This window comes from Alternaria ventricosa (genome assembly GCF_023758065.1).
Source record: "Alternaria ventricosa strain BMP 2768 chromosome Unknown scaffold_36, whole genome shotgun sequence".
Taxonomy (NCBI): domain Eukaryota; kingdom Fungi; phylum Ascomycota; class Dothideomycetes; order Pleosporales; family Pleosporaceae; genus Alternaria; species Alternaria ventricosa.
Window position 1 is genome coordinate 18,044 of NW_026055716.1, and position 26,110 is coordinate 44,153.

Genomic DNA, 26,110 nt, shown 5'->3' on the forward strand with positions numbered 1-26,110 from the left:
CTATAGCTTATTATCTGCAGATAGATAAATAGATAGAGCAAACAAATTGTATAATAAAAGCTTACCTACGTATCTACGTTAATAAATAATAGAACAACTAAGTATTATTACTACCTATAGTATAGATAGCGTATAATAACAAGCTTTCTAAGTCTATAGAATAGACTCTATTCTACGTAAACTATAGAAGACACCTAAATCTCTTTATACGTACTTTTTCTAGTTAGAAGATAGAAGTAGCTATTACTACTACTAATAAGCTAAAGATAGTATATAAGTTACTTAAAGTAATACTTAAGAAGGTATAACGCTAGAGCATTTTATATATTAATAAAAAACAAAAAACAGTACCTTAGCTAAAGAAGAGAGATAAAGTTTATTTACTTATAAAGAATCTTCGCACTAAGCGACCTAACAAAAGGCTTAACAACGTTAAGATTAGACTATTTTTAATTCGCAACTAGAAGAGGCTAGTTACGTTTATACTTAACTTTCTACCTAACGCAAAAATCTACCTATAATTCTATATTAGTATATTAGAACTAGCAGACTCTAAGACACTACTCTAGAAAACCTTTTACTTTAAAATAGAAGAGAATAATGTCTTTAAGGTTAAACAAATTCTTAAATATTAAAATAGTAATAATAGAATAGAGTACCTAGTTAAATAGTTAGAATATAACAATAGTAATAATATATAAGAACTAGATATAAACTTTATAAACTACTAATTACACCTTTAGAAGTACTATGCCTAGTAATAAAGGCGTTAATTAACCTTATTATAGCCTATATAGCTAGCGAGAACTCTATACTAATAGAAGAAGTAGAACAGTTAATATTCTACGCTATCTCTATCTTGCTAGCTACCTCTATATCTAAAGCTAAATAAAGCGCTTTTCTACGCGCCTGTTCCTCTACCTATTTTAGAATTTTCTTATTCTATAGTAACTATAAAATTACTACTACTAATAACTTTTTATTATTATTAACTTTCTTTTAGTACTTCTTCTAAGTATAGTCTAAGAACTTCTAGAACATGTTTATACATGCCTAACCTAACTAAGTACACTTAGTACACTTTAGACAAGAATCTAGTATAATAAAATAAATAACTTTTTTAAGAAAATAATAGTTACAAAAAGCTTTAGTAGAATAGTTAGCTTAAGTAATTTTAGAGCTAAGGCGTAAGCAACATTAGTAGAAAGAAAATATAACAACTACCTTACTTATAACGCAGAGCAAGCCTTAGTTATTAATAGAAGTAATAAATCTATTACGTAATTTAAGAACAAATCTATAGAGAAGAAAGATAGTATTATAATCTAACTTAAAGAATACCTAGAGGTTAGCGTTATTACTTTAAAGAATTGTGTAGTATAGTTATAGAATTATAGTATAGAAACTACGCTATAGTTACGTAACTACTTATCTATAAGCAGAATAGCGCTAGTTCTATATAAGCGCTTATCTATAAGTATAAGTAGTTAGACTAATAACTAGTAAGACACATTATTACTTATCTATAATTACTTATACGCTTGTCTATAAGCATAACTCTTATTAAGTATATAGCTTAGACACTAAACCTTTATAGCTTAGTATATTTAACTTTATATAAGACTTTAGTATTTAATCTAAAGATTATACTTCTTTCTTAACTCTTTATAATATTATATTATTTTACTAAACATACTATTATACTCTTATACTATTATATTAATCTTCTAATTATACTAGTACACTAATCTATTCTACCTTACTTACTTACTCTCTAAGAACTAACTCTTAGGTTATCTTAGAACAACCTTTACACTTAGAGAGGTAAACTAAGAGCTACTAGCTCTAGTTGTATAACTTTAGAGCCTAAACGTAACTTAGTTTAAGCTTATTCTATTTAATAAGTAGCTTAGGCTAGACAGCAGACTAGCTATTTAGTAGGTAGAAAAACGCAAAAGGCTAATAGAGTAAGAAATCTAGAGTAAGAATATATAGAGAGACTAGTAAGTAGTAAGAGAACTAAAGAATTAGCAAGGTGTAAAAGAGCAGGTATTAAGTTCTAGGTAGTGCGCTACCTAATAGCTCTTTAAGCTATAGCAAAAATACTTACTTTTCTTTTAGTAGCTATTTAGTATAAGAGTCTTTTATAAGCTAAAGTCTATAGGTTTATACATAGGTATAGTATTTAGCGCTACTAAGTAGAGAGAGTTTACTTATCTATTCTGCGTATCTAGGCTAGAAGTAGGCTTTATAGCAGAAGCGTAGCTTACTAGAAAGATTCTAATAGGTAAGGCCTAGTAGTTATAGGTAACTTACTACTAGTACTATTAGTAATAGTTATTAAGCTTCTATAAGTAGCTAGTATAAGTAGAGAACTTTTAAGACAGAGCTAGGTTATAAAGTAGTATATTCTATAATTTCTAGAATATTTCTTAAAATAGTAAGAGTATAAGTGCGCTTTCTAGTATATCTCTTTTTAGAGCTAGTTACTAGAATTTAGAGAAGTAGGTACTAAAATTAAGGTTTTTTTGTTATAGTTAGAAGAGCTTATTCTAGACGTTCTAAGTATAATCTAGGTCTCTAAACGCCTACTCTAAGTATTCTAATATTTATAGGTAGTTAATAAACTAAGAGATACTATATTAGATCTTAGGTAGTATTAGCGCGTACGCGCTGCCTATAAAGTAGCCTATAATATAAGTTATTTAGTTAGTAGCTAATAGAAACTAGTTAGTATTTATATTTATTTTACTATATATCTATTAGACAAACTACTAAAGGTTACTATAAGTTCTATTAAACTTCTTTAAGTTAAGTATCTTCTTACTAAGGCTAGTAGTTCTAGAACGTAAAGAAGTAATAAGCGTAGGCAGTCTTATTAGGTTATCTACGTAAGCTTTAGCTATAGCTTAAAGAGGCAGAGTAGTAGCTTTATAGAAAGTCTATATAGTAGAGCTTATAGTAGTAGTAAAGTAAGACTTCTTAATTTTAAGCTAAGTAATCTACCTTTAGTTAGTAGTAAGTTACTTCTTCTAGTAGTAGATAATTCTATCGCGCTTAGCAACAGAGATCTAGAGTTCTTACTTAGTAGTACGCGTATTACTTAGGTAGTTCTTAAAGCTCTATAAGTACTAATAATTATTATATAAGTATAGTAGCTAAGAATTAGAGTCTCTCTATACCTTAGCTATAAGAGCTTTAGCTAAGTCTAGAGTTATAGAAAGTTTAAAGCAATCTATAGTAGGCCTTATAGAGATAGGCATCTATAGGTAGAAGCTATATAATATTATAGAGGTAGTAGGCAGAAAAGAATAAGTATACGTAATTAGTGTATTTACTACGTATTGCTAATAGTATAGAGTTAAGCTAAGATAAGAACATAGCTTAAAGAGCTTCTAATAGAACGCGTCTACGCAGGAATTTTAGTGTTACAGATTTTAGGTAAGCTAGCTAGCTATCTAAAATCTGTGTAGCTAATTAGAGCACAGCGCAGCTCTTAGCGCTTCTCGCTAGCTACTACTATAACAAGAAGCTTCTAGTTTTAAATAGTAGTAATCTTCTCTAAGTCTATCTTAATACTATCTTCTATAATAATAAGCTCTAGAAACTTAACCTTAGTCTTTATAAATTCTAACTTAAGAATATCTATAGAAAGACTAGCGTTAGCTAGTTAGCTAATAACTTAGATAAGATAATCTTTATACTACACTATTATCTTACTAAATATAATTATATTATCTAAGTATACTATATAAAACTTATTAAGATATTTATATAGAATATTATTAATATATACTTAGAAGATTTCTAAGCTATTATATATACTAAATAGTATAATAGTATATTAGTATAATTTATAAAGCGTAATAAATACTAATAGATACTTATAGTTATTCTAAACACAATTTCATTAAATATAGTAATAATATTAACCTTTAAAAAGTATTATACCTTAGCTAGTTTCGCTAGTATATTCTATATAAGAGAAAAGGCGTTATAGTTTTTAATTATATATATATTTAGTTTATAGTAATTAATATAAATATATATCTTATCTTCTAGCTTCTAGATAATAAAAAAAGGTATAGCCTAGACTAACGTACTTTATTCTACGTAGCTCTTCTTTATTATATTATTAATATAAAGCTTTACTATATAAGCTTTATTATAAAATATTAGATAAAGTTTCTAAGATAAAGGCTTTAGAGGTTACTCTAACTTATTAGATTTAAGTTCTATCTTATAGGTAAGCTTACTCTAATATATAAAAAGCTTATTAGCTTTCTTTAGGTTAAATCTCTAATAAAGAGAGTGTAGAACCTTTAGTAGCTATTTTATAATATCTTTCTTAGATATATAAAGACGCTCTATTTTATTATAGAACTTATTATAGTTTTTAAAAAGAATCTTAGCGCTAGTAGTATAAAGGTATAAAGTATCTCTTTACTTATTATCTAATAGTTCTACTAGTTAGTAGACTTTCTTATATAAAGTAATACTAATATTCTAGTTCTAGTAGATAGTAGTAGCTATAGCTTAACTTAAAATAAATATAATATTAATAAAAAGAGAAGCTTTAGAATAGCGTACTACCTTCTAATAAGAGTTTAGTATCTATAGTAGCACTATCTTTTAATAGTAGCTACTCTACGTATAGATAGGCTTATAATTATAAATATAGCTAGTTAGATACTACTTAGAGTAGAAAGTAAGAGATATATCTTTTTAGTTAATAGTAAGTTTATACGTATAGAGCTAGAGAGTATCTAGAATTATCTAGATACCTAAAAGCTTTATAATATAAGCTAGAACATTTTTAAAGTAGTTACTAAGCTTAACTATTACTCTAGCTATATATATAATACTAGCTACTTTAGAGCTATTAGTAAGCTCTAGTATAGTAGATTAAGTAAGAGAAATAGTTTTATATTTATATACGTAGGTATAAGAAGAATTAATAAAAAAAGAAGTATAACTAGTATTATCTATAATTTTAGTGTATTAGAGAAGAGAAAAGTAATTAGATAATAATATAATTTCTTTAAAGACTAACTACTATTCTATAAAAGAATAATATATATTACTATATATAGTAGTAGTAGTAATAGTTAAGATAGTAATACGTAATCTAGTTAGACTCTACTTAAGTATCTTAACCTAATTAGTAATTACCTAGAAAGTAGAATTAGAATTATTTCTATTAGTTTTACTAACTTCTATAGAAGAAAAAAGGTCTATAGTAGTAGAGTTAGAGAAGTTATTAGAACTAGTTTACTTATCTTTATCTAAGTCTATAACTATAGAAGATAGAAGCGTATAATAGAGAATATTAGGTACTAGTGTAGGTACTAGTATATATACTAATAGAGATGTTAGCTTCTTATACTAAAGAGGTCTCTAGAAGTAACTATTACTAGAAACTTCTAGTTTTCTAAATAGTTAGAGGCGTTATTAATAGTATTAACTTTAATAGCTACGCTCTAGGTTTTAGAATAGATAGATTTACTAACTAGAACTCTACTATTAGTAATAGCTTTCTTTAGTGTATTCTAAACTTTATAATAGATATTAAATAGTAGTATAAGCTAATCTAAGTAATAGCTATCTTAGAACTTATCGCTATAGTTCTTTTTAAAATAGTTAAAGTAGTAGTTTATATACTTAAGAACTTTAATCTAGATATTAGAGTAATCTTAGAGACTAGAGCTAGAGCTACTATTACTTTCTTAGTTACTAGTAGAGGTAGTAGTAGATATCTTCTTACTACTACTACTACTATTATTATTATTATTACCTCTATAGCTACTTTTATTATTACTATTATAATTATTTAAGAAAGTATTAGAGAGTAGCTTATTTAAGAAAGTAAAGAGTTTAGTAAAAGTCTACGTAGAAGAGCTTATTATTAATAACCTTTATAGTAGTTATATTATGCTACTATACTAGAAGATAATTATATATAAACTAGATTTTAACTAAATTAGTCTATTCTAGAGAAGCTACACTAATATTAAAGTAGGTAATATACTTACTTATAGTTTTACCTATCTTTATATATAACTTATTACTCTTATACTAGTATAAAGTAGTAATATTACTATTAAGAGTTTAGTAAACTAAGTTAAGAATAATCTAGATATTATTAAAGTGCAAGAACTTCTAACTAGAGATAATAAATCTCTACTAAATATTTCTAAATACAACGCTCTTAGTCTTCTAGTGTAAGTAGTTTACTTTTTTAAACTTAGAAGTAAACTTATATTTATAATAGTTAAACTAGTTAATAATATCTATCTTCTACTTAACGTAGTTAGCCTTAGTAGTATCTTTACTAGAGAAAACCTTAGGTTTATACTTCTTTAAATAGAAATAGTAATAGTTTAGATTAGTAGTCTCTACTTTAGTATCTAAGATAGAGAAAACGCTATAGTAATAGCGCTTATAATAGCTAGAGAAGTGTATAGAGTAAGAAGTGTCTAACTTATCTCTATTAGAGGTATTAGAGTTATCTAGAGAGATAGTATCTATCTATAAATAATAGAATATATAGTTTTTATAAGTCTTATCTTTAGTAGCCTTAAAGTAAGTCTAGAGGTTAGTAATACTAGTGCTTAAAATCTAGGTATTACGTTTAGTAGTAGTATATACTATAAACTCTTAGTAGTACTAGTCTTTATAAGTTATTTTATAGGTAGTTATATTATAAAAACTTATAGTTATACACTAGAGTTCTTAGTAGTTAATATAAATAAAGCCTTTAATATTATAGAGCTATTTACTAAGCTAAGTAACGTAATAGTTAAACTTAAATAGTTAGTTCTAGAGTTATATAACTTATTTAGTAGACTTATTAAAGTTACTCTTAAAGTCTTTACTTTTATTCTAGGTATTCTAAACTCTAGAAAGTAAAGTTTTTACTTAAGTAACGTATTCTATAAAATAGTTACTAAGGTAGTTAGCGTAAGCGCGCTTATTACTAATATCTACCTATATAAAGCGTAGTTAGTTTATTATATTAGTAATAATTAATAGTAGATTAAGATTAGTACTTATACTCTATAGGTTATCTAGCTTAAGAATCTTATTCTATTAGAAAGGTTTTCTATTAGCGTTTATCTTCTATAACTTAAATATAGTAATATTATCTTTCTAAGAAATAATAAAGAACTTAGAGAGTTAGCGCTTAAAGTATAGTTACTTAGAGAGTATTACTATAGTAATAGGTAAAGTAGTAGGTAAGGTATTATAGAAACCTAGCTTCTACTAGAGACTATACTAGGCGCCTTCTATATCTAAGTTATTATTAGTAATAGTAGTTAGCTATAATAGGCGACGCTGCGCGCTTATAGATAGGTATTAAATAGTGTTTTAGTTACTAGCGCTTTATTTACCTAAAAGAGCCTTAGAGTTACTAAAGGTAATAGACTTCTTACTCTAATAGATAGTAATAGTAGTAGAGAAGTTACTTTTATTATTAAAGTTAGAGAGATTATTAGAGATAGTGTTAATAAACTAAAAGCTATTAGCGTTAGCGTTAGAGTTAAAGTTAAGGTAGGCTTTATTACTATAGAATATAAAGTAGCTAGATACTTATATATTATAGTTCTAGCTTTAGTAGAGGTTCTAGGTATCTAGTAACTATAGAAGGCTACTACTAGAAGTATAGAGAGTAGAAAGTAAGCTTACCTAAAAGTAGCTCTAGAACTATAATAGCTATAATAGAGCTATTATAAATAAAAACGCACTACTAATAGTATAGAAAAACTATTCTAACGTCTAAAACTTCTAGAGTTCTTTAGTAAAGCTAGACTTAGTATAGTTTATAGTAGTAGTAGTGTTACGCTAGTAATAGAGAATAGAAGCTATAGTGTATAGATTCTTAATAGGCTTAGGCGTAATACCTTCTTAGGTCTTAGATATATTATATTAGTAGATAATCTCTATAGTATTTTTAGAGACGTTAGAATTAGAATATAAAGTACTATAACGCTTAATAAAGTCTATAGTAATTACTAGAGCTACTTTTATAAGTTGCGCTAGTAAGTAAGTATATAGTAGACTATAATAATATATAAGAGTTTTATATACGTTAATAATAGAGGTATATAAAATAATAATATTATTATAGTAGAGAGCTTTAGAAGAAGCTATTAGAGGTAAATATATATAGTAGAGATTAGCCTAACGTTAGGCTAATAGGCTTCTAGGCCTAGAACTATTATAATTTTATTAACTTACTTTATATACTATAATATAAAATATTTATAATACTAAATAGAACTAAATAAGTTAAAATAAAAGTAATATAATAAGTATATAATATATAGTATAAAGTATATAGCTAATAAAAGCTTATACTAGCTAGCTTATAAGTAGACTATAATATATTTTCTAGAACGTTAGTATTTTAAACTAGAAGTAGAAAATTATAGTACTATATATAAAGCTATAGTATTATTTTACTTTTATACTAAGATAAAATTTATACTTTAGTAAGTTAATAAATCTAGAAATCTATAATAAAGATTTAATAGTAACTTTAGTTTTTTTCTATTTTAGTATATTTTATATTTCTAGTATTTATCTTAGTAATAATTTATATATATTTATCTTAAATCTATTAAAAAAAGTTTACTTCTAGATTTATTAAAAAGCTTCTATTCTTTAAATAAATATCTTAGAGCTATACTTTACTACTATATATTAGATAGACCTATCTTACGTACCTTAACTACGCGCTTATCTTATTCCCGGAGACGCTAAAGGTTAACAGGCTCAAGAAAACCAACCCGTTCTGCACGTCCTAGATTTCTTTTCACCAGCATCCCCTACGGTATTAAACGTCTTTCTTCGCCCGTAGTTAGTCTTTATCGCGATTACCCTGCACAAATGGCCAGTCAACGCGTCGACGCGAAGGAGGTTGCAGACTTGAACACTGTCATGGGTCGCAACCTTCAGACATGGCCTGGCGCGCGCGACATTGGGATACAAGAAGCCACCCTGAATCCTGAAGCTCGCCATCAAGATGCACAGCACACACACGACAAGCCAAGCCAGCCTGCTCTCGCCCGCGTACTTTCGCGTCGATCGGCAGCTTCATTCGACCCAGGCCCCGCTCCCGATGGTGGCCTCACAGCTTGGACCCAAGTCCTATGCACGCACCTAACTATCCTGACCACCTTTGGCTTCTTCACGTCATTCGGCGTGTATCAGACCTACTACGAAAACACACTCGGCATAGCTTCCTCGACCATTTCCTGGATTGGATCGCTTCAGGTATTCCTTCTCTTCTTCCTCGGCACTTTTACAGGCCGTGCTACGGACGCTGGACTTTTTCGCCCGGTCTACATCGCTGGTGCGTGCTTTCAGCTACTCGGTATCTTTACCTTGGCGGAGAGCAAAAGTGTTTGGCATGTCTTTCTCTCTCAGGGCGTATGTCTGGGAATTGCAAATGGGTTGCAATTCTGTCCGTCCATGGCCCTTGTCTCCACTTACTTTGTCAAGCGTCGTGCTTTTGCGCTGGGCTTCACAGCGCTGGGGTCCTGCACTGGGGGCGTCATTTTCCCGGTTATCGTGCAGCAATGTCTACCCAGCTTAGGCTTTCCATGGACGATACGCATCATCGGCTTTATCATGTTGCTCATGAATGCCATCACCATCGGCTTGTACCGTACCCGGCTCCCTCCCAGGAAAAGCGGTCCATTGGTCGACTGGGCGAGCTTCACGGAACTGCCATATGCTCTGTACTGTGCTGGTGCCTTTTTCAGTTTCTGGGGGTTGTATTTCGCTTTCTTCTACATTGGAAGTTATGCGCGAAATGTTCTTGGTGCCAGTTACCAGCAAAGTATCAATCTGCTTCTCGTGCAAGTATGCATGGGGTTTATCTTTCGCCTACTGCCGACCTACTATGCCGACAAGATCGGTGGGCTTAACGTTCTTATACCGTTCGCGTTTGTCTGTGGTATCATGATGTTCGTATGGATTAGAATCAACTCCATCGTCACCCTGTACGTATTTGCTGTCATATATGGAAGCGGGAGCGCCGTTATCCAGGCGCTTTGGCCTGCGGTGATCGGAAGTATGAGTCAGGAGAGAGATCTGAAGAAGTCTGGGGTGAGGATGGGCATGGCCTTCACCGTGGTGAGTATATCGAGTTTTACAGGTCCGCCACTAGCTGGAGCGATCATCCAGAGCCACAATGGCAACTACACGTATGCGAATGTTTGGGCGGGTCTGTCTTTCTTTGTAGGAGGGTTTCTTTTACTTGCTACTAGGGTGTCGCTGGTAGGCTGGGACTGGAAGGCAAAAGTCTAGAGGTAGCTTGCATCGAGCTTTCCTTGGCCTACCTTTCGTGCGTTGCCGCGATGTGTTCAGGATGACTAGGATTGGGGGGGGTACAAGGGAACATGTTCCGTGCGATCTATGGGAAGATCATGACTTGCGACGTTCTTGCACTATCCTTCCTATTTATCCTTGAGCGTAGTGACCCTTGCTAATAGGCCGGGGTCTTCTCTCTCTTTGTCCATCTTGGCATGCCAATCCGCCTCGGCCTTGGCTGCATTTTTGCGAACCCGCGCAGTGTTCCACTTCATATAATAACAGCAAAGCGGAAAGAAGATTGAGTCTACCACAGCCCAGGCAAATAAGATTCCAAAGTTCAAGCCAACTCGTGGATGCAGATCGAACAGGATTGACCGTGTGAGCTCGACGATATTGTGCATCGGCCAACCATAGCCCCAGCGATAAAAGCTCGGTGCAAGCTCGAGGGCATAAAACCCAGTGGCGACATTGCTGATAACCCAGATAATGAGCCACAACGCCGTCCAAGGGGAGCCCAGCAGCATGGCCATATTCTCGCTCGCAAGGCCAAAAGCAATCATTCCAACCCAATTTCCCATCCAGTATACCAAGAAGGTACCTCTGCCATACGCGTTAGGGTTACCGGCATGCTGATTGTGGGAGGCAGTAGGACGGTCCATGGGCATAAGGTAGGCGAGGCTGACAAAGGAGTAGACGAGAGAGAGAAAGAAGTAAGATGCGACCGTCGCGATGTAGCGCCACACGATAAGCTGATAGAAGTGCAGCGGTGGATGACCTTTGGGCGAGAGGTACTTCAGATGGATGGGTAGGAAGAACGTAAAGCTAAAGAAGGAGATGATGACTAAATAGCGGTGTAAGATATTAGTATATGTCACATGCGGTTCGTACAGGAATATTGCTCACTCAGGTATATAAGGCCAATGCTAACCGCGGGTGTAGCGATAGGCGGTCCAAAGGGGCGCAAGTCGTTGACGGTGAACTCAATGCCGGGAGAGAGAGCTTGAGGTACGATGTCTAGGCGCATGTCCGTAACTGAAACGTTGTTCTGGAGAAGATGTGCGATCCACGCGCGGCCAAATTCGGTGACTACGCGCTTCTGGAGGGTGTTAATACTGGGTACAATGTAAGTCGAGGTGGTAATTTGATCGCGCGCCGAATTATAGATGATCTGGCAGGCACCCAAGGGATCGTAGCTCGCGTTCCCCAGTTTCACTGCGGCATCGAGCATTGCTGTGGCGTTGGAATTCATGATGACGGCCGCCCAGGCATGGAAGTCGTAAACTTTGTTGCGTACGTTCAGCGAGTCGTTGTTGAAGTCTTCGGGAGACGCAAAGGTGTAGCCAGGCACCACGCCATCTTCCTCCATAATGCTGCGAACAGTGCGAGTGACAAACGGACCCACGAAGGGTGCGACCCCGGTAAACGGTGGCTGGCCATCGAAGTCTACAATGGAGATGTTCAGACCCCCCACGTTTGCATTTTGACGAAACAGTGCACCCCAGAAAAGGCAAAGAAAGGCCATGATGGCAATGGCGAGAATGAGATTTGTACGAAGCCAGAGCCTGATCACGTGTAGCCTGACACCGGCCATGGACGAGTGAAAGAACCCGACAGGCGCCTGTTCTTGCACGATCCTGCGGCTACTCTTTGTGCGGCCACGCTGCAGCGTTGTTAGTCTATTGGGAGCGGCGGTGGTGCCATGCACCGTCTCGGTCTTGACACCCGTGGTCTGCTGCTCCAGAGGAGTAGAGCTGGCGGCGGCGGAAGCTTGTATTCCCAGCTCGGACTCGCTAGATGAGTTGGAGTCGTATTCGTGATGATATCGTGGGGCGATCTGACATCCAAGTGTGGAATGAGACATGTTGGGCGCTACCTAGGTATGATTGATTACCTACTGGACATTTTCACTGCTTATATTTCCTGAGGCCCTGACACTTAGTGCTTGCTGTGGGTTGCTGACGGATGTACGCTAAAGTGACGCTAGTTCATTTGCAGTAAGATTATTCGATGGTTCCGTCTCTAGTGAACGCTACCTACCTATGTAGGTACCTACCTAGGTAAGCTTCACTCCCGAAGTCTTGAGTTACCTAGGTACGGCCGATGTGGCTGATGCCAAAATCATTGCTCAGCATTCTAGGTAAACTGATTTGAGCTATTTGAACGGTTCAGTAGAGTTTCCGCTGTGTGAGCCCAACGATCAGAGCTGCGCGTGTGGTTCCCAGATGGTACGAAACCCGAAATCGGTATAGCTTGGTGGCTGACATAAGCCCGGGAGAATCCAGGAGCCACCTGAGCACGGATCCGCTCAATCGCGCCACATGCCAACCGCCCAACTCTCATCATGACGGACGCGGACACCTGTGGCTTCAATTACTGCCTTTGCGGGGAATCGGGCCTTCGGTGCATCGCCTCAGACTCATCTACAGAATAGGCATGTCGGGCAGGGGGCGCAGAGGCGGTCGCAGCGCTAGAGGTGGCAGAGGACGAGGCAGAGGCAAGACGCGAATAGTATGCTACCGCCAAATCGCGAGACAATCGTGAGACAATCGCCACAACCAAACACTACTAAAATATGCGCAGTGGGAGTGGGAAGCATACACGCCTGGCGCCGAGGTGTACGACCAGTTATGGCGCATTCGCAAGGAGCCTGCCACTGTCACCGCACGACTACCTAACGTCTGCCCTATGTCGAACGCACGAACGCGAATACTCCATCGCCGACAGACCGAGGACCGCTTCAAGCGGGAGCTATACACCGTAGAGGTCACATATACGGGCGGACCGGGGAGTGCACGGGACGGTATTGCCCTTACACAGCTTGAGGATGTGGACCTGCAACGCATACTGCAGTTCGTTTCTCCAGCTGAACTGGAACGATATGAAACTGAGCAGTTCAGGCTCGAGGCAGAGGCAGAGGCCATTGCTATGCGCACCGAGGCCGAAGACCTGGCGCGTCGCCAACTGCGAAAGAATGCCAAAGGGCCAAACGCCAGCAAAGGGAGCCGCATGCTCAGCGCGCTCGCCTTCTCTGTAGAGCCGACCCCACGTTCACGGGGTCGACCGAGAGCCACACGCGGAAAATGCAGGGGAAGGGCGAGAGGTGTAGAGCCAACAAGAGGCCTCGTCGTAAGCTCCCAACAGCTCAAGAACGACATGCACGAGCAGCTGGTAGACAGCGAACCTATGGTGTTCGATCGTACAACCGAACACATCGGACAACCCACGCAGACATCGCCCAACACCACACGCTCAGCTTTTGTCGCCAACAGCGCTCTTTCGGTATCACCAATACCCAGGAGAGTATCCATCTCTGTCCCTCGACGGGAACTTTCAGAAGTTTCCGAACCTTCCGAACCAGAAGATGTGGACTACTTAGCGCTCAGCGACAATGATGCAAAATCTACAAGAGGCGACTTACCATCGCTCGCAATCGAGGTTGGGAATGCGGGCAGCAGTAAAGATCGTCCGTTCTCTAGCCCATCCGGGATCGAGAGCACTCTTCCATGTCAACTTCACCCCATCATACCCGCTTTTTCACCGTCTGCTGATAACGTGCTCCAAGAAGCTCCAACGGCAGCTCCATTTTCCGCGCGAGACTCTGGCTCCCCAGCTCCATTGGATTCCAGAGTGGCGGACGTCCTTCTGCAGACAGCGTCTTCCTCTAATTATTCAGCGCTTGTTGCATCAGACCAAAACGACATAATACCCCCACAACCCGCTTCGCCGCAATTTGAATCGGACGGATACGTCGGCAGCCGAATAACATCTATGCGCACATTGTATCCGGGACAACAGTCGCTCGAACACAACAACGAAGACGATGCAGAAGCGGATGCAACGGAAGAGTTTGCTGTAGAGGCCATCGTAGCGCATTTTCACGAGCACGAGAAGGACTACTACCTCGTCAAGTGGGAGGGATACGAAGACAGCCATGATTGGCTTCCTGAAGAAGATCTTGAGGGCGCTGCAGACCTGGTCACTGAATACAAGGAGCGGATTGGATGGAGGAACAAGAAAGTCGAAATAAGATGACATGATGTAACGAATGGGTTGAATGTAGATATGGGCTTCAATCTCTTAGTTGGTCGTCAGAAGACCAGGCATGTTGCCATGTCCCAATGCCTCATCTGCACCGTATCCATGTGCCTGCATCAGACGTTTCGAATTCCATCCACAGGGCCAGTTGAAAGAAGAGTGCGTCTCGAACAGACCCGTGTGTTGATTTGCTTACGTATATTGACTTACCTCCCTTGCTTGTTTCAGATCTGATGATGTCGTCGCAGGATAATGTGGTTCGTGGGGCAACAAAGCTCGTCCCGGTGAACTCGTCAACATTGTAAGTTTGCCACACTGCACACCAACAAGATTGTCCCACCGCGTCATGCTCCTCATCTTCAAGTACTAGTTCCAGGTTCCCATGACGCCCAGGTGAACTCCGAGACGCTCCAAGGATTAGACGTGACGCGAATTGATCGCGCCACACTGCAATGGTCCGCTAGAACCCTGCTCCCGAGGTCTGAAGCATATTGATGATCAAGGCCTTAACAGGCTTCTACGGTAACATAGCAGACTAGGGTGTAAGTTGGTGTATACATTAGATGTAACATATGCAGAACGCGACCGGAGTTCTATAAGCCGCCGGAGCGAGTCACGTGACGCGATGTCTCCAGGGTTCAGCCGAGGTCGTGGCTGAGCTGCAACATGCAACAACACAACACAGCGACCACCGTCACTCTTGTACGCGACACAAGCATGTCGTCTTCTACGCGCTACGCCTACCCCTTTGCCGCCTCTCCCGACATCATTCGCTCGCATCAGAAAGACGCCTACTTCTCCGGCGTGCTTCTCGATCAGCTCTCGACGCTGTTGCGCAAGCTCTATGGCGCGCGCACGTCGCATACGTATGCGTCCGAGACGCGTGTAGCCGGAGAAGTCCTTTACCTCGGTCTGACGACGCTGATAGGGAACCGGACCCTGGGCGAGGAATACACAGACATTGTCCAGGTGGAAAGCGAAAGCGGACGCCTGCCGGCGCTGGGCCGCAGAGCTGGATACATACTCGGCTGCATCTTGGGGCCATATGTGCTCGGGAGGGCATTGCCGGCCTTGAGGCGGCGAGTGCGCGCAAAGCTCGAGGCGAATTTGCGGTGGCATGCACGACAACTGGCACGGGCACAGCATCAGGCACAGCGGAGTGGGAGCAAGACACAGATAGGGCGACCGTTGGGCATGCGCGTACAAAACTACCTACTCCGAAACCTCGACACCATTACATCGCCATCACCCGTGTACGCTCTCTCGTTGGCAACGTTTTACTTCTCCGGGAGCTACTACCACCTCTCAAAACGGATATGGGGGCTCCGGTACATCTTCACGCGCCAGGTGACCGAGGGCGACAATCGCGCAGGCTACGAAGTCCTGGGCGTATTGCTAGTCCTACAGATGGCTGTACAGGCTTACCTACACGTGCACAATACTGTCACCTCTTCGACAGCGGCAGTGGGTGGCGGCCACCCGCAAGGCACGTCGGCCATTGTCGGTGGCGGCGCAGAAGTGTCTCTGGATCCCAATGCTTACAGCGCCAACAACGCGCTACTATTCGACGCAGCGTCGGCGGTGCCCATAGCGGCGCCGTCCGACGTGCAAAAGTGGACACAGACACCAGCGTTGGACAAGGCAAGATACGAGCTGGAGGGGGAGGAAACAATGGGATGGATTGGCGGCGGCAATCGGAAATGTACGCTGTGCCTGGAAGAGATGAAGGATCCGAGTGTGACGACGTGTGGTCATGTCTTCTGTTGGACGTGTATCGGGGACTGGGCGCGGGAGAAGCCCGAATGCCCGCTTTGTAGGCAGACGTGTCTAGTGCAGCATGTGCTCCCGCTGAGGGGGTAGACGGGTGGCGTGTACAATCACAATATCTTCTCGGCCTCATCTATCAGTCGCTCTACCTGGAATGCGCTGTCTCCGCGGGTGAACATGTCGAGAAGCTGGCTGCGGCCCTTGCCCTCTTCCGTCTGCACGTAGAACTTCTGCATGCACATGACGAGCCATCTGGCGTCGTCGACGGATACGCCCCTGTTCTCAGTGACCAAGCCCTGGCCCAGGACCAAGTTGTGGGTCTCGGCGAGCTCGTGGTGGAAGGTGACGGTGGTGTGGGGACTGGCGAACTCGCCCCTGAGCTTGAACTCTGCCAGTGTCGTGAACATGAGCGTGGTGGTATCGACGTGCGGGTGGGAGAACTGGAGATAGTGCAGCTCGGCGGCTTGCTGCGTCTGAGGCGGCTGCTGCGAGGCCGATGGGGCGTCGGCGGGTATCTCGCGGGGGACAGGGAGGACGAACGAGGGGTGCTGTTTGGCGCTGCGAAGGAGCTGGGAGAAGGTGGTGGCGGGGACAGCGAAGTGGATGCTCTGCGGGTTGGCAGCGTGGCGTAGGCGCCACAGGGCCTGGACTTCCTTGCTGGGGAGCGCCTGGACTTTGGCGAGGTCGAGGAACGAGTTGAGCGTCTTGACGCCCGGCGGCGGGGCCGTAGGAGAGCCTGGCGCAGCGGGCGGCGGCGGCGGAGGTGAGGGCCAGGGAGTCTCGGGCGGCGGCGTCAGGGGCGCGGTTGCGCCGGGCACTATGGCCTGCTTGCGCAGCTCCTCGATCTTGTCCTTGTACTGCTCCTTGAGCTCGTCGAGGTCCTTGAGGCCCTGTTGGCGCGCCTTGTGCTCGAGCTTGTCCCGGTACTTGGCGAGGATGCGCTCTTGCGAGTCGTGCGTGGCGAGGAAGCGGACGTCGTGCACCTGCGCCCAGCGGCGCTGGACGGCGCGCGGGCTGGCGAGCGGCTGGCGCAGGGCGTGACGCAGCGTGGGGAGAAGCATGGTGGGCATCGAGGAAGCAGCAGCGGGGGTGCAGAGTGAAGGGAAATTGCTGCGACGACGACGGCGGACGTGCGCCCATGCCCGCCGCTAGCGCGCGGGAGTAGCCACGGCGCCAATGCTGCTACTGCGACAGATCACGGCATATCGTACATCGCATATCGCATATCGCATATCGCATACCGCATATCGCATACCGCATCGCGCACCGCGCATCGCGCAGACCGCCGACCGCCTATCCATCCCGCCTCCCCTCGTCCGCCTCGACGGGCTGCTGCCAGCGGGCATGGGCGCAGTCAACAGCAAGGCCGGCGACGCAGGCGCCCTCTATCTGCGCGACCAGACTCGATGTAAGCCGCCGCCTCGATCCAGCTCGCCCGCTCGCCCGCTCGCCCTGCTAACCCTCGCGTGCAGTCTCCGTCGCCGCCCTCACCATCACCAACGCCCGCAACCGCACGCTGCTCCACGTCTCGCCCAACGCCTTCCCCGCCGCCCGCTATGCCGCCAAGCGCGAGCCGGGCGACGACGCCCTCATCGACTTCGTCCAGGACCCCGACGCGCTGCCCCACGCCGATGGCCCGCCCGCCTTCCTGCTGCGCCTGCCCAGCGACGACGAGCTGCTCTTCCACTTCACCTTTGTCCTGCGCCAGCACCTCGCCGTCCCCGCCACCTACACGCCTCCCCCGACGGCCCACGGCGCCCCCACGGGCCTCGTCGACACCCACATCCATGGCCTGACGTTTGTCTTTGCCTCGAGCGAGCGCGACCTCGACAATCTCGTCACGCGCGAGTTCCACGCCAACCCCAACCTCCACAAGAACCCCCAGGTCGAGCTGGTCGGCGACTACTCTACCGCCGGCCACTCGTCGGTCCAGTTCCAGTGGTCGTGGAAATGGACTCCGCCCCGCGCCCCCGAGTCGCGCCCCGGCGGCTGGCGCACCAGCTGCAGTGTGTGTAGCCCGCCTCGTCTGCCACTCCGTCGCCGCAACTGCTGACCCCCTCCAGTTCGTCGAGTATGACCAGCGCGCCCACCGCCTCGAGACGCTGGCGAGCTTCACCGTCTGGGTCCAGAGTCCGTACCATCCCCCGCCCTGCCCCCAACATCCGCTGACTACAACAGACACGCCGCGCCAGCTGCAGAGCCCAAAGTCGCCCTCGCCGCGCCTCGAACTCGGCGTCCCTCCCCGCCTGCGCGTCCCCTCGGCCCAGTCGATAGAGTCTCGCGTCAGCGACTCGGCAGGCGAGGACCGCGAGTGGGACGCGATACCTCCGCGATCGCCCATCTGCGAACCCATACCCGAGCACAGCCTGGGCCTCGTACCGAGCCACACCACCACACTGGCGAGCGGCACCGCCTCAGTCAAGCTCGACGTCTCACGCCCCGGTGAAGACCTCAGTCAGACCGACGATGGGCCGCTGTTTCGCGCCACGATGAAGTCACTCGAGCAGAAGACGGGCAACATGCGCACCAGGTGGAAAAAGGTCCTCAAACGCGCCGAGTCCGCCATGGAGGCCCAGGTCGCATGCAACAATGCCATGGCCGACCTCATGGACGCGCTCAGAGAGGCCTCGTCGTCCAATGCAAACGCAGTGCAGCCGGCCATTGACCACTACTTTGACAAGATTGCCAAGGAGATTCTAGGCTACGAAAAGTCCAATTCCTCAAACATCCAAAAACTCATCATTGATCCCATATACAAGCTTTACAATATCGACATCAAGCAGGCCGAGACGAAACGCAAGGACTTTGAGGAGGAGAGCAAAGACTACTATCAATACCTAGGACGATATCTCGGCCAACGGCAAGACTCACTGAAGGAGAAGAAGCGCGCCGAGACCGACTCAAAATACCAAGCCAAGAGGCGCAACTTTGAGCTGAAGCGCTTCGACTACTCCTCATTTATGCAGGACCTGCATGGAGGTCGGAAAGACCAGGAGGTGCTCTCCCACCTTACGCAATATGCCGATGCCCAAGCCAAACGCTATCTTGAGACGGCGAAGAAGATTGAGACCATGCTGCCGCACCTAGAGGCCCTGAGCTGCGAGGTCAAAGAGGCAGACAAGGAGTTTCAGATCCAGAGGACCGAGCGCGAGGAGAAAAGACGAGCGCTGGAGACGATTAAAAAGACTTTCGATGAGGTACCCGTGCCCTCCCTCACATCTCCCGCAGCATCAACAGGCAGTGTGCCGAAAACAACGTCGAGGTCAGATCCAGAGCCGCCTCCTGGCCGCAAGGGCAGTCTTGTACCCATGTTTCAAAGCACAGTCATGCCGCCCCAGACTATCTCATCTACAAGCATTCCCTCCTCCATAGCGTTACCGCAGAGCCCCGAGGCTACCAAGGCGAGCCTGGCCATGGCGGCCCCGCAGCCTGATAAGTTCAAGGGAATCAGGGATCTCGAAGAAAAGGACCCCGCTGCAATGGCCGAAGCTGGTTCGGGTGCGCACCGCAAGGAAGGTCTTCTGTGGGCCCTCAGCAGGCCCGGAAGCCATGTGGATCCCAAGGGCCTGAACAAGCAAGCCTGGCATAAGTAGGTATAGCCTCTTTCAGTCGGAAGCCTGCTGACATTATCCAGGTTCTGGATCGTCCTTGATCAGGGGAGGCTTTCAGAGTACACCAACTGGAAGCAGAGTCTAGAGCTGCACATGGAACCAATCGACCTCCGCATGGCCTCAGTAAGGGAAGCGCGCAACGCAGATCGCCGGTTTTGCTTCGAAGTCATCACCCCCCAATACACGCGAGTGTACCAGGCAACCAATGAAGAAGACATGAAGTCGTGGATCAGTGCAGTCAACAATGCTTTGCAGACAGCTGTTGAGGCGACAGGAAAATCGGATCGGCCATCAACAGACTCGCTGCCTGGACAGACGCACCGAGATATTGCATCAGTGCTCACGGGTAAGAGTCCATCAATGTCAAGTCATCGAAACACGTACGGCTCCAAGGCACCGGCGCGGCATGCCACCGTAGGTGATCGACCTGGCGGATACCGGCGAGAGGAGGCGTTTGGCGATGAAGGTAAGCTGCTTAGGCAGGTAAGAGACGCGGATTCCAGCAACAAAATGTGCGCAGATTGCGGTACGGAGATCAAGGTGGACTGGGTTTCCATCAACCTCGGCATCATCATTTGTATCGAATGCAGTGGCATACATCGGTCACTCGGCACCCACATTACAAAGGTGCGTTCTTTGACTCTGGATGTCACGTCCTTCACTCCCGATATCATCGAGATACTGCTCAAGATCGGCAACCGCGTCAGCAATTCCATCTGGGAAGCAAGACTGGAACCCGGGCTGAAGCCGGGGCCAATGTCGACAAGAGAGCAAAGGCTGCATTTCATTACTTCAAAGTACGCCGATCGGACCTACGTAGCACCCATAACACCGAACATGTCACACTACGCAAATCCAGAGGAGACGCTTCTAGCGTCGGTTAAGAAGAACGACATTCAGAACGTGCTCTACGCTCTAGCTCTGAGGGCAAATGCAAACGCACGCGACCGATCACGAGGCACACACGCCGTGTTTCTAGCGCTTGCAGCCGCCGACCCAGCATCTCCTTCAGCGACGGCATCACCAGCAAGCTCGCCAAGCTCAGCGGCTCGCCCAGGCACAGCGCAGCCTAGCCGCAAAGCGTTCCCCGTAGCGGAGCTGCTGCTGCAAAACGGGGCCGAGCTGCCAATGCTGCCAGCGCCCATTCCCCTCGGCCACTCGGCACGAAGCTATCTTGACTTCAAGGCAGAGCAGCGTGCTGGCAAGCGGCCGGCACCCATGGTGGGCAGTCAGGCCGCACCCAGCGCAGAGAAGGCTCCGTCTTTGCCGCCCATCATGGCGGGCAACGGCAGCTCTCCGTCGGAACGAGCGCGCGAACGGGATGCGCGGCTGCAAAAGCGAGTCTCGGCGAGCGGAAGGTTGGTCAAGACTCCGAACGTCGACTTGAGTGAAGGTAAGCGCGGCTCGTAGAGCTAGCCGATGCTTACATGTTGTGTCTTGCTGTAGTGTCTACCTTCCCTGGGCGGCGTGCGGCCTGGTGCGATGGGCGTCAACGGGCTGAGGGTGTCCTGGTGCATGTGACGAGACGAATGGGGGCAATCTAGTGCACGTTGGATCAGGCGCATTGCGGTTGTGTTGGATAGACCATGTTTCGCGGGCGGCAACTGGTTTTGTTTGGGCGTGTTGTGTGTGTACTGTAGTGTAATGAGTAATTCACGACGTGGCCAGCCTGCGAGCCAGACGGGCGTGACTGTGGTGAAGTGTTGGCGCGGACCTCGCATGGAGCTAACGGGCCCGTGGACCCCACTCGAGGGCTAGCGCGCACCAAAATTACCTGGGTCGCAAAGTTATCCAAACCGCACCCCGCCGCTGTATTGTAACTACGACTGCAACCATCACCGCAACCATCACCGCAACCATGGCCTCGGCATACTCGAACCTGCCCATGGACGGCGACGACGAATTCGACGAGAGCCAGATCGACTTTACCGACATCGAAGATCAGTTCCAGGTGCGGCTCGACGAGGGGCTCGACGCCTTTGTCGTCATCGACGGGCTGCCCGTGGTGCCCGAGGACAGCAAGGCCAAGCTCGTCAAGTTCGTGCTGAGGAAGCTCAACAGCGTGGGCAAGGTCAAGGACGACGGCGTGCACATGCCCGTCGGCGAGGCGGGCAAGACGGAGGGATATGCCTTTGTCGAATACAGCGCGCCCGCCGAGGCCGTCGCGGCGGTCAAGCAGCTCAACGGGACTGCCCTCGACAAGAGGCACACCATGGCCGTCAACAAGCTCACCGACATCGACCGCTACGGCAAGGAGGGCCGCATCGACGACGAGTACCACGCCCCCGAGATCCCGCCCTTTGAGCACAAGGAGCACCTGCGCTGGTGGCTCGGCGACCCCGACAGCCGCGACCAAATGGCCATGTACCGCCAGGACAAGGTCGGCGTCTTCTGGAACGACAAGGAGGACCAGCCCGAGCAGGTGGTCGACCGCGAGAACTGGACCGAGTCCTTCATCCAGTGGTCGCCCCAGGGAACCTACCTCACCTCCATGCACGCCCAAGGTGTCCAGCTGTGGGGCGGCAAGGCCTGGAGCCGTCAGAAGCGCTTCGCCCATCCCGGCGTCAACCTCGTCGACTTCTCCCCCAGCGAAAAGTACCTCACCACCTGGTCCCACCGCCCCCTCCAGGTCGACGAGAACCACCCCGTCCCATCGCTCTCGCTCGAGGAGGACGGCAAGAACTACATCATCTGGGACATTGCCACGGGCAAGCCTCTGCGCTCCTTTGCTACCATTGACGTCCCTGGCGGCATCGATGCCGAGGGCAACCCGGTCAAGAAGAAGCTGCAATGGCCGACGTTCAAGTGGTCCTCTGACGACAAGTATGTTGCACGCATGACCCAGGGCCAGTCCATCTCCATCTACGAGCTGCCGCGCATGAACTTGCTCGACAAGACTTCCGTCAAGATCGAGGGCGTCATGGACTTTGAGTGGGCCCCCGCAACGCCCCGCAGAGAAGGCATCAAGACGTACGAGCAGCTCTTCTGCTACTGGACCCCCGAGCTCGGGAGCAACCCCGCCAAGGTCGGCCTCATGTCCGTCCCGTCGAAAGAGATTGTGCGCACCCGAAACCTCTTCAACGTGTCAGACGCCAAGCTTCACTGGCAGTCGGAAGCTGCCTACGTCTGCGTCAAGGTCGACCGCCACTCCAAGTCCAAGAAGTCTCTCGCCACCAACTTGGAAATCTTCCGTGTCCGCGAAAAGGGTGTGCCTGTTGAGGTCGTTGACTCCATCAAGGACACTGTCATCAATTTCGCCTGGGAGCCCAAGGGCAACCGCTTCGTGCTCATTACCACTGGCGAAGTCATCCAGGGCGCCGCTGTTGGCCCCAAGACTGCCGTCTCTTTCTTCGCTCCCGAGAAGCTCAAGGGTGGCGCGCCAGGCAACTTCCGTCACATCCGAACCATCGACAAGAAGAACAGCAATGCCATCTACTGGTCGCCCAAGGGACGATTCGTCGTTGTCGCTGCTCTACAGTCGCAGCAGTCATTCGAACTCGAATTCTGGGACATGAGCTTCGACAGGCCAAAGGAGGAGTCCGAAAAGGGCGACAAGGAAGTCAATGCCAACTTGCAGCTCATGGATACGGCCGAGCACTACGGCGTCACCGACATTGAATGGGACCCGACTGGCCGCTATGTCGCCACAGTCGCTAGTGCCTTCCGTCATCGCGTATGTATCATCATCACTATTATGCTCTTTTGTCTCTGCTGACACGCACTAGATGGAGAACGGTTACCACCTCTACGACTTCAAAGGCACGCTGCTCCGCGAAGAAGCCATCGAAGGCTTCAAGCAGCTCCTGTGGCGCCCACGGCCCCCGACCCTCCTCTCCAAGGAGGAACAAGCCGAGATCCGCAAGAATCTGCGCAACTACTCCAAGGTCTTTGATGAACAAGATATTGCGAAGAAGAGCTCCGCCAACAAGGCTGTGGTGGAAGCTCGCCGCGAGATGCTGGATGAGTGGCGCAGGTGGCGCGAAGAAGTTACACAGAGGCTACGCGATGAGGGCGCCGACCTTGAGCTGGCATCTCTCAAAGGTGAGACGCCTGGTCAAGCGGATGATGGACATCAGGAAGAGATTGAGGAAATCGTAGAGGAGATTATCGACGAGACCGAAGAGGTTGTCAATTAGGTGGTCAAATGAGTAGAACCGAGTTGTGTGACAGCAATTTTAACCAGCATGCTAGGAGCACGTTGCTCCGGGCATATGGAATAACGAAGGTTACTAAGCTCACGTCCACTCACATCCGCCTTCTCCAATGTGTCCCTTGAATGGCGTTGCCGGCTTGTTTTTCGAAGATCGATCATGGTGGAATCAGGACTTACTTGCGTTCTACTTCGAGTGCGTGTGATAGTGTAACAATGTGCACACGAAGCTTCAACGCAATGTCAGCAGGAGCTGCAACTTGAAGCAAGGCCTAAGCCGTCGTTTGAGCGTCTGAGCCAGCCTTTGTCTCGCTGATGGTCCGCAGCTTGGGCGTCGCTCTTTGCTTTGATGCTATCTGACAGTTTCCCGGCCTTGCCTTTTGAGACAACGTAATGGTAATGTGTACATAGGCGATGCAATCAGTGACCAAGCGATGTCCTTCAATTGAGGCTTGTATTGAGATGAACTTGGGCTGTATTAAGGGTGCTTACGTGAAGGAGTAGAGACCTGCCTCCTGTTAGACATTAGTAATATGTGAGAGAGCGTTACTGCGATAACATAGGATCTAAGTGACCGCTACACAGACTTAATTTCACAAGCTTGTACACCTTACACAGACGTGCTATAATAATTATAAAAGTTACAAGTATGTTACAGTCTAGCGATTAACCTATACAATGTACCTAAACTCACTCTAGACTACGGTAATCTAGCTTATTTTCTCTTCCGCTCTTCTAATTTCGCTCTATAATCCTACTCGTGTTAGTACACTCTAAATCTCGCTCACCCTTTAGTCTCTGTGTGCTTACCTGACAGCTAATCCTTAAGCCCTCTTCCAAGCCGACTCGAGGCTTATATCCTAGCAGTAACCTCGCCTTCGAAATACTAACATAGCGGTCCCGACATCCGTCACTCACAATGCCCCGACTAAGCACACCCTCCGTCCTTGTCACCCAGCTAATCCATTCGGCACAATAGCCCAGACACCATGTCAATCCTTCTGGAACCCGGACGTGGAACTTTGGAACATGGCCGAACTCCTTCCACACAGCTATGCAAAGGTCCCTCGCCGTGACCGGCTCGCCGTTGGTAATGAAGATGGCCTCTCCAGCAGCTGTTTGCGAATTTAACAAGTTTCCAACGGCGAGGACATGGGCGTCTGCTATGTTTTCTACGTAGACGAAGTCCTGGAGATTGGTCCCTGTGCCTAGAATAAAGGGTGTCTGGCCGGCTGGGATGCATGAGTGTATCGTAGGGATGCACACAGTGTCGTTGCGACCGAAGATGGGTGCTGAGCGCAGGGCGCAGGTGGCGAAGTCATTCGTATTTGCGGAGAGCACAAGGGATTCAGCGAGTGCCTGCTATGCATGAGTTGGTTATACAGTACGGAGGTGAAGTGTGCGTTGTCGTGGCTAGAGCAGTACAGGGAGGTTTCATACAAATTGGAGGAAGAGCAACGGTGAATCGGCAGTATTCTCTGGACATAGGAAAGAGAACGTGAATAGAGTAAAACTTTGTTACCTTGCTTTGTCCATAACTCGTATGTACACCTCCCGTGGGCCAATGCTCATCTACATTCCTGAAGTCGCGATCCAACTCGTCCAACACGACAGTCACGCTACTGGTATACACAAAGGCTTTTGTACCGCACTCCCTACTTGCTTCGACAACATTCCTTGTTCCCTCGACGTTTGTCCTGAAGATGGCCCCTTTGCCCTTCATGGAATAGCGCTTCGTCCCCAGAGGGAACACACCCACTGTGTGAATGACGACGGCAGGTCGAGCTTCGGAAAAGACGCTGTACAAGGAAGATGGGTCCAGAATGTCGCAACGAACATAGCGTACAGTGTTGGTAAAGGTGGTGCTACCGAGCGAAGGCGGGTTAACGTCTATGACGGTGATGGCGTATCTTCGGGTGCTCAAGAGTGCGGAGACGACGGCGGTGCCCAGGAAGCCACAGCCACCCGTTACCAGAACGCGTGTTGGCTCCATTACAGCGCATGGAAATTATCGCGGATGTTATTGCATAGAACTTGGTATGTTGTGGTTGCGCGCCGTAGTCGTTGGCGGTCGACGTCGCGGTGGACCTCGGGAAGAGCAGGATACATGATAGAAGCGGGTCGCGTCCGAGGATCGCCGCGCTTTCCCGCTTCGCATCAAACGCTTGTAATGCCAAACGTGCATTATCGTTGCATAGCAAATATACACGTCTGGTATATTATAATT

At 46.2% G+C, this 26,110-nt stretch overlaps 8 protein-coding genes across 8 annotated transcripts; 5 read left to right on the forward strand and 3 right to left on the reverse strand.

Moving 5' to 3' along the window:
• Nucleotides 1-8,889: 8,889 nt before the first annotated feature.
• J4E93_010788 (uncharacterized protein) lies at nt 8,890-10,314 on the forward strand (the record flags this gene model as incomplete). The annotated part of the gene is made up of 1 exon (XM_049348664.1): nt 8,890-10,314. One exon carries the CDS (start codon nt 8,890-8,892, stop codon nt 10,312-10,314), a length of 1,425 nt encoding a protein of 474 aa, XP_049194118.1.
• Nucleotides 10,315-11,191: 877 nt separating this feature from the next.
• J4E93_010789 (uncharacterized protein) lies at nt 11,192-12,181 on the reverse strand (the record flags this gene model as incomplete). The annotated part of the gene is made up of 1 exon (XM_049348665.1): nt 11,192-12,181. One exon carries the CDS (start codon nt 12,179-12,181, stop codon nt 11,192-11,194), a length of 990 nt encoding a protein of 329 aa, XP_049194119.1.
• Nucleotides 12,182-12,892: 711 nt separating this feature from the next.
• On the forward strand, nt 12,893-14,352 carry J4E93_010790 (uncharacterized protein; the record flags this gene model as incomplete). Its single annotated transcript, XM_049348666.1, is given in 2 exon segments — nt 12,893-12,899; nt 12,914-14,352. 2 exon segments carry the CDS (start codon nt 12,893-12,895, stop codon nt 14,350-14,352), a joined length of 1,446 nt encoding a protein of 481 aa, XP_049194120.1.
• A 720-nt stretch (nt 14,353-15,072) lies between these two features.
• On the forward strand, nt 15,073-16,215 carry J4E93_010791 (uncharacterized protein; the record flags this gene model as incomplete). The annotated part of the gene is made up of 1 exon (XM_049348667.1): nt 15,073-16,215. One exon carries the CDS (start codon nt 15,073-15,075, stop codon nt 16,213-16,215), a length of 1,143 nt encoding a protein of 380 aa, XP_049194121.1.
• Nucleotides 16,216-16,232: 17 nt separating this feature from the next.
• Nucleotides 16,233-17,183, reverse strand: J4E93_010792 (uncharacterized protein; the record flags this gene model as incomplete). Its single annotated transcript, XM_049348668.1, has 1 exon — nt 16,233-17,183. The coding sequence occupies one exon, from the start codon at nt 17,181-17,183 to the stop codon at nt 16,233-16,235; it is 951 nt and encodes a 316-aa protein (XP_049194122.1).
• A 283-nt stretch (nt 17,184-17,466) lies between these two features.
• Nucleotides 17,467-21,143, forward strand: J4E93_010793 (uncharacterized protein; the record flags this gene model as incomplete). The annotated part of the gene is made up of 6 exons (XM_049348669.1): nt 17,467-17,530; nt 17,595-18,130; nt 18,186-18,252; nt 18,301-19,711; nt 19,757-20,199; nt 20,254-21,143. The coding sequence occupies 6 exons, from the start codon at nt 17,467-17,469 to the stop codon at nt 21,141-21,143; spliced, it is 3,411 nt and encodes a 1,136-aa protein (XP_049194123.1).
• A 448-nt stretch (nt 21,144-21,591) lies between these two features.
• Nucleotides 21,592-23,869, forward strand: PRT1 (Translation initiation factor 3 subunit b; the record flags this gene model as incomplete). Its single annotated transcript, XM_049348670.1, has 2 exons — nt 21,592-23,406; nt 23,459-23,869. The coding sequence occupies 2 exons, from the start codon at nt 21,592-21,594 to the stop codon at nt 23,867-23,869; spliced, it is 2,226 nt and encodes a 741-aa protein (XP_049194124.1).
• A 502-nt stretch (nt 23,870-24,371) lies between these two features.
• J4E93_010795 (uncharacterized protein) lies at nt 24,372-25,876 on the reverse strand (the record flags this gene model as incomplete). Its single annotated transcript, XM_049348671.1, has 3 exons — nt 24,372-24,391; nt 24,672-25,242; nt 25,406-25,876. 3 exons carry the CDS (start codon nt 25,874-25,876, stop codon nt 24,372-24,374), a joined length of 1,062 nt encoding a protein of 353 aa, XP_049194125.1.
• Nucleotides 25,877-26,110: the final 234 nt, after the last annotated feature.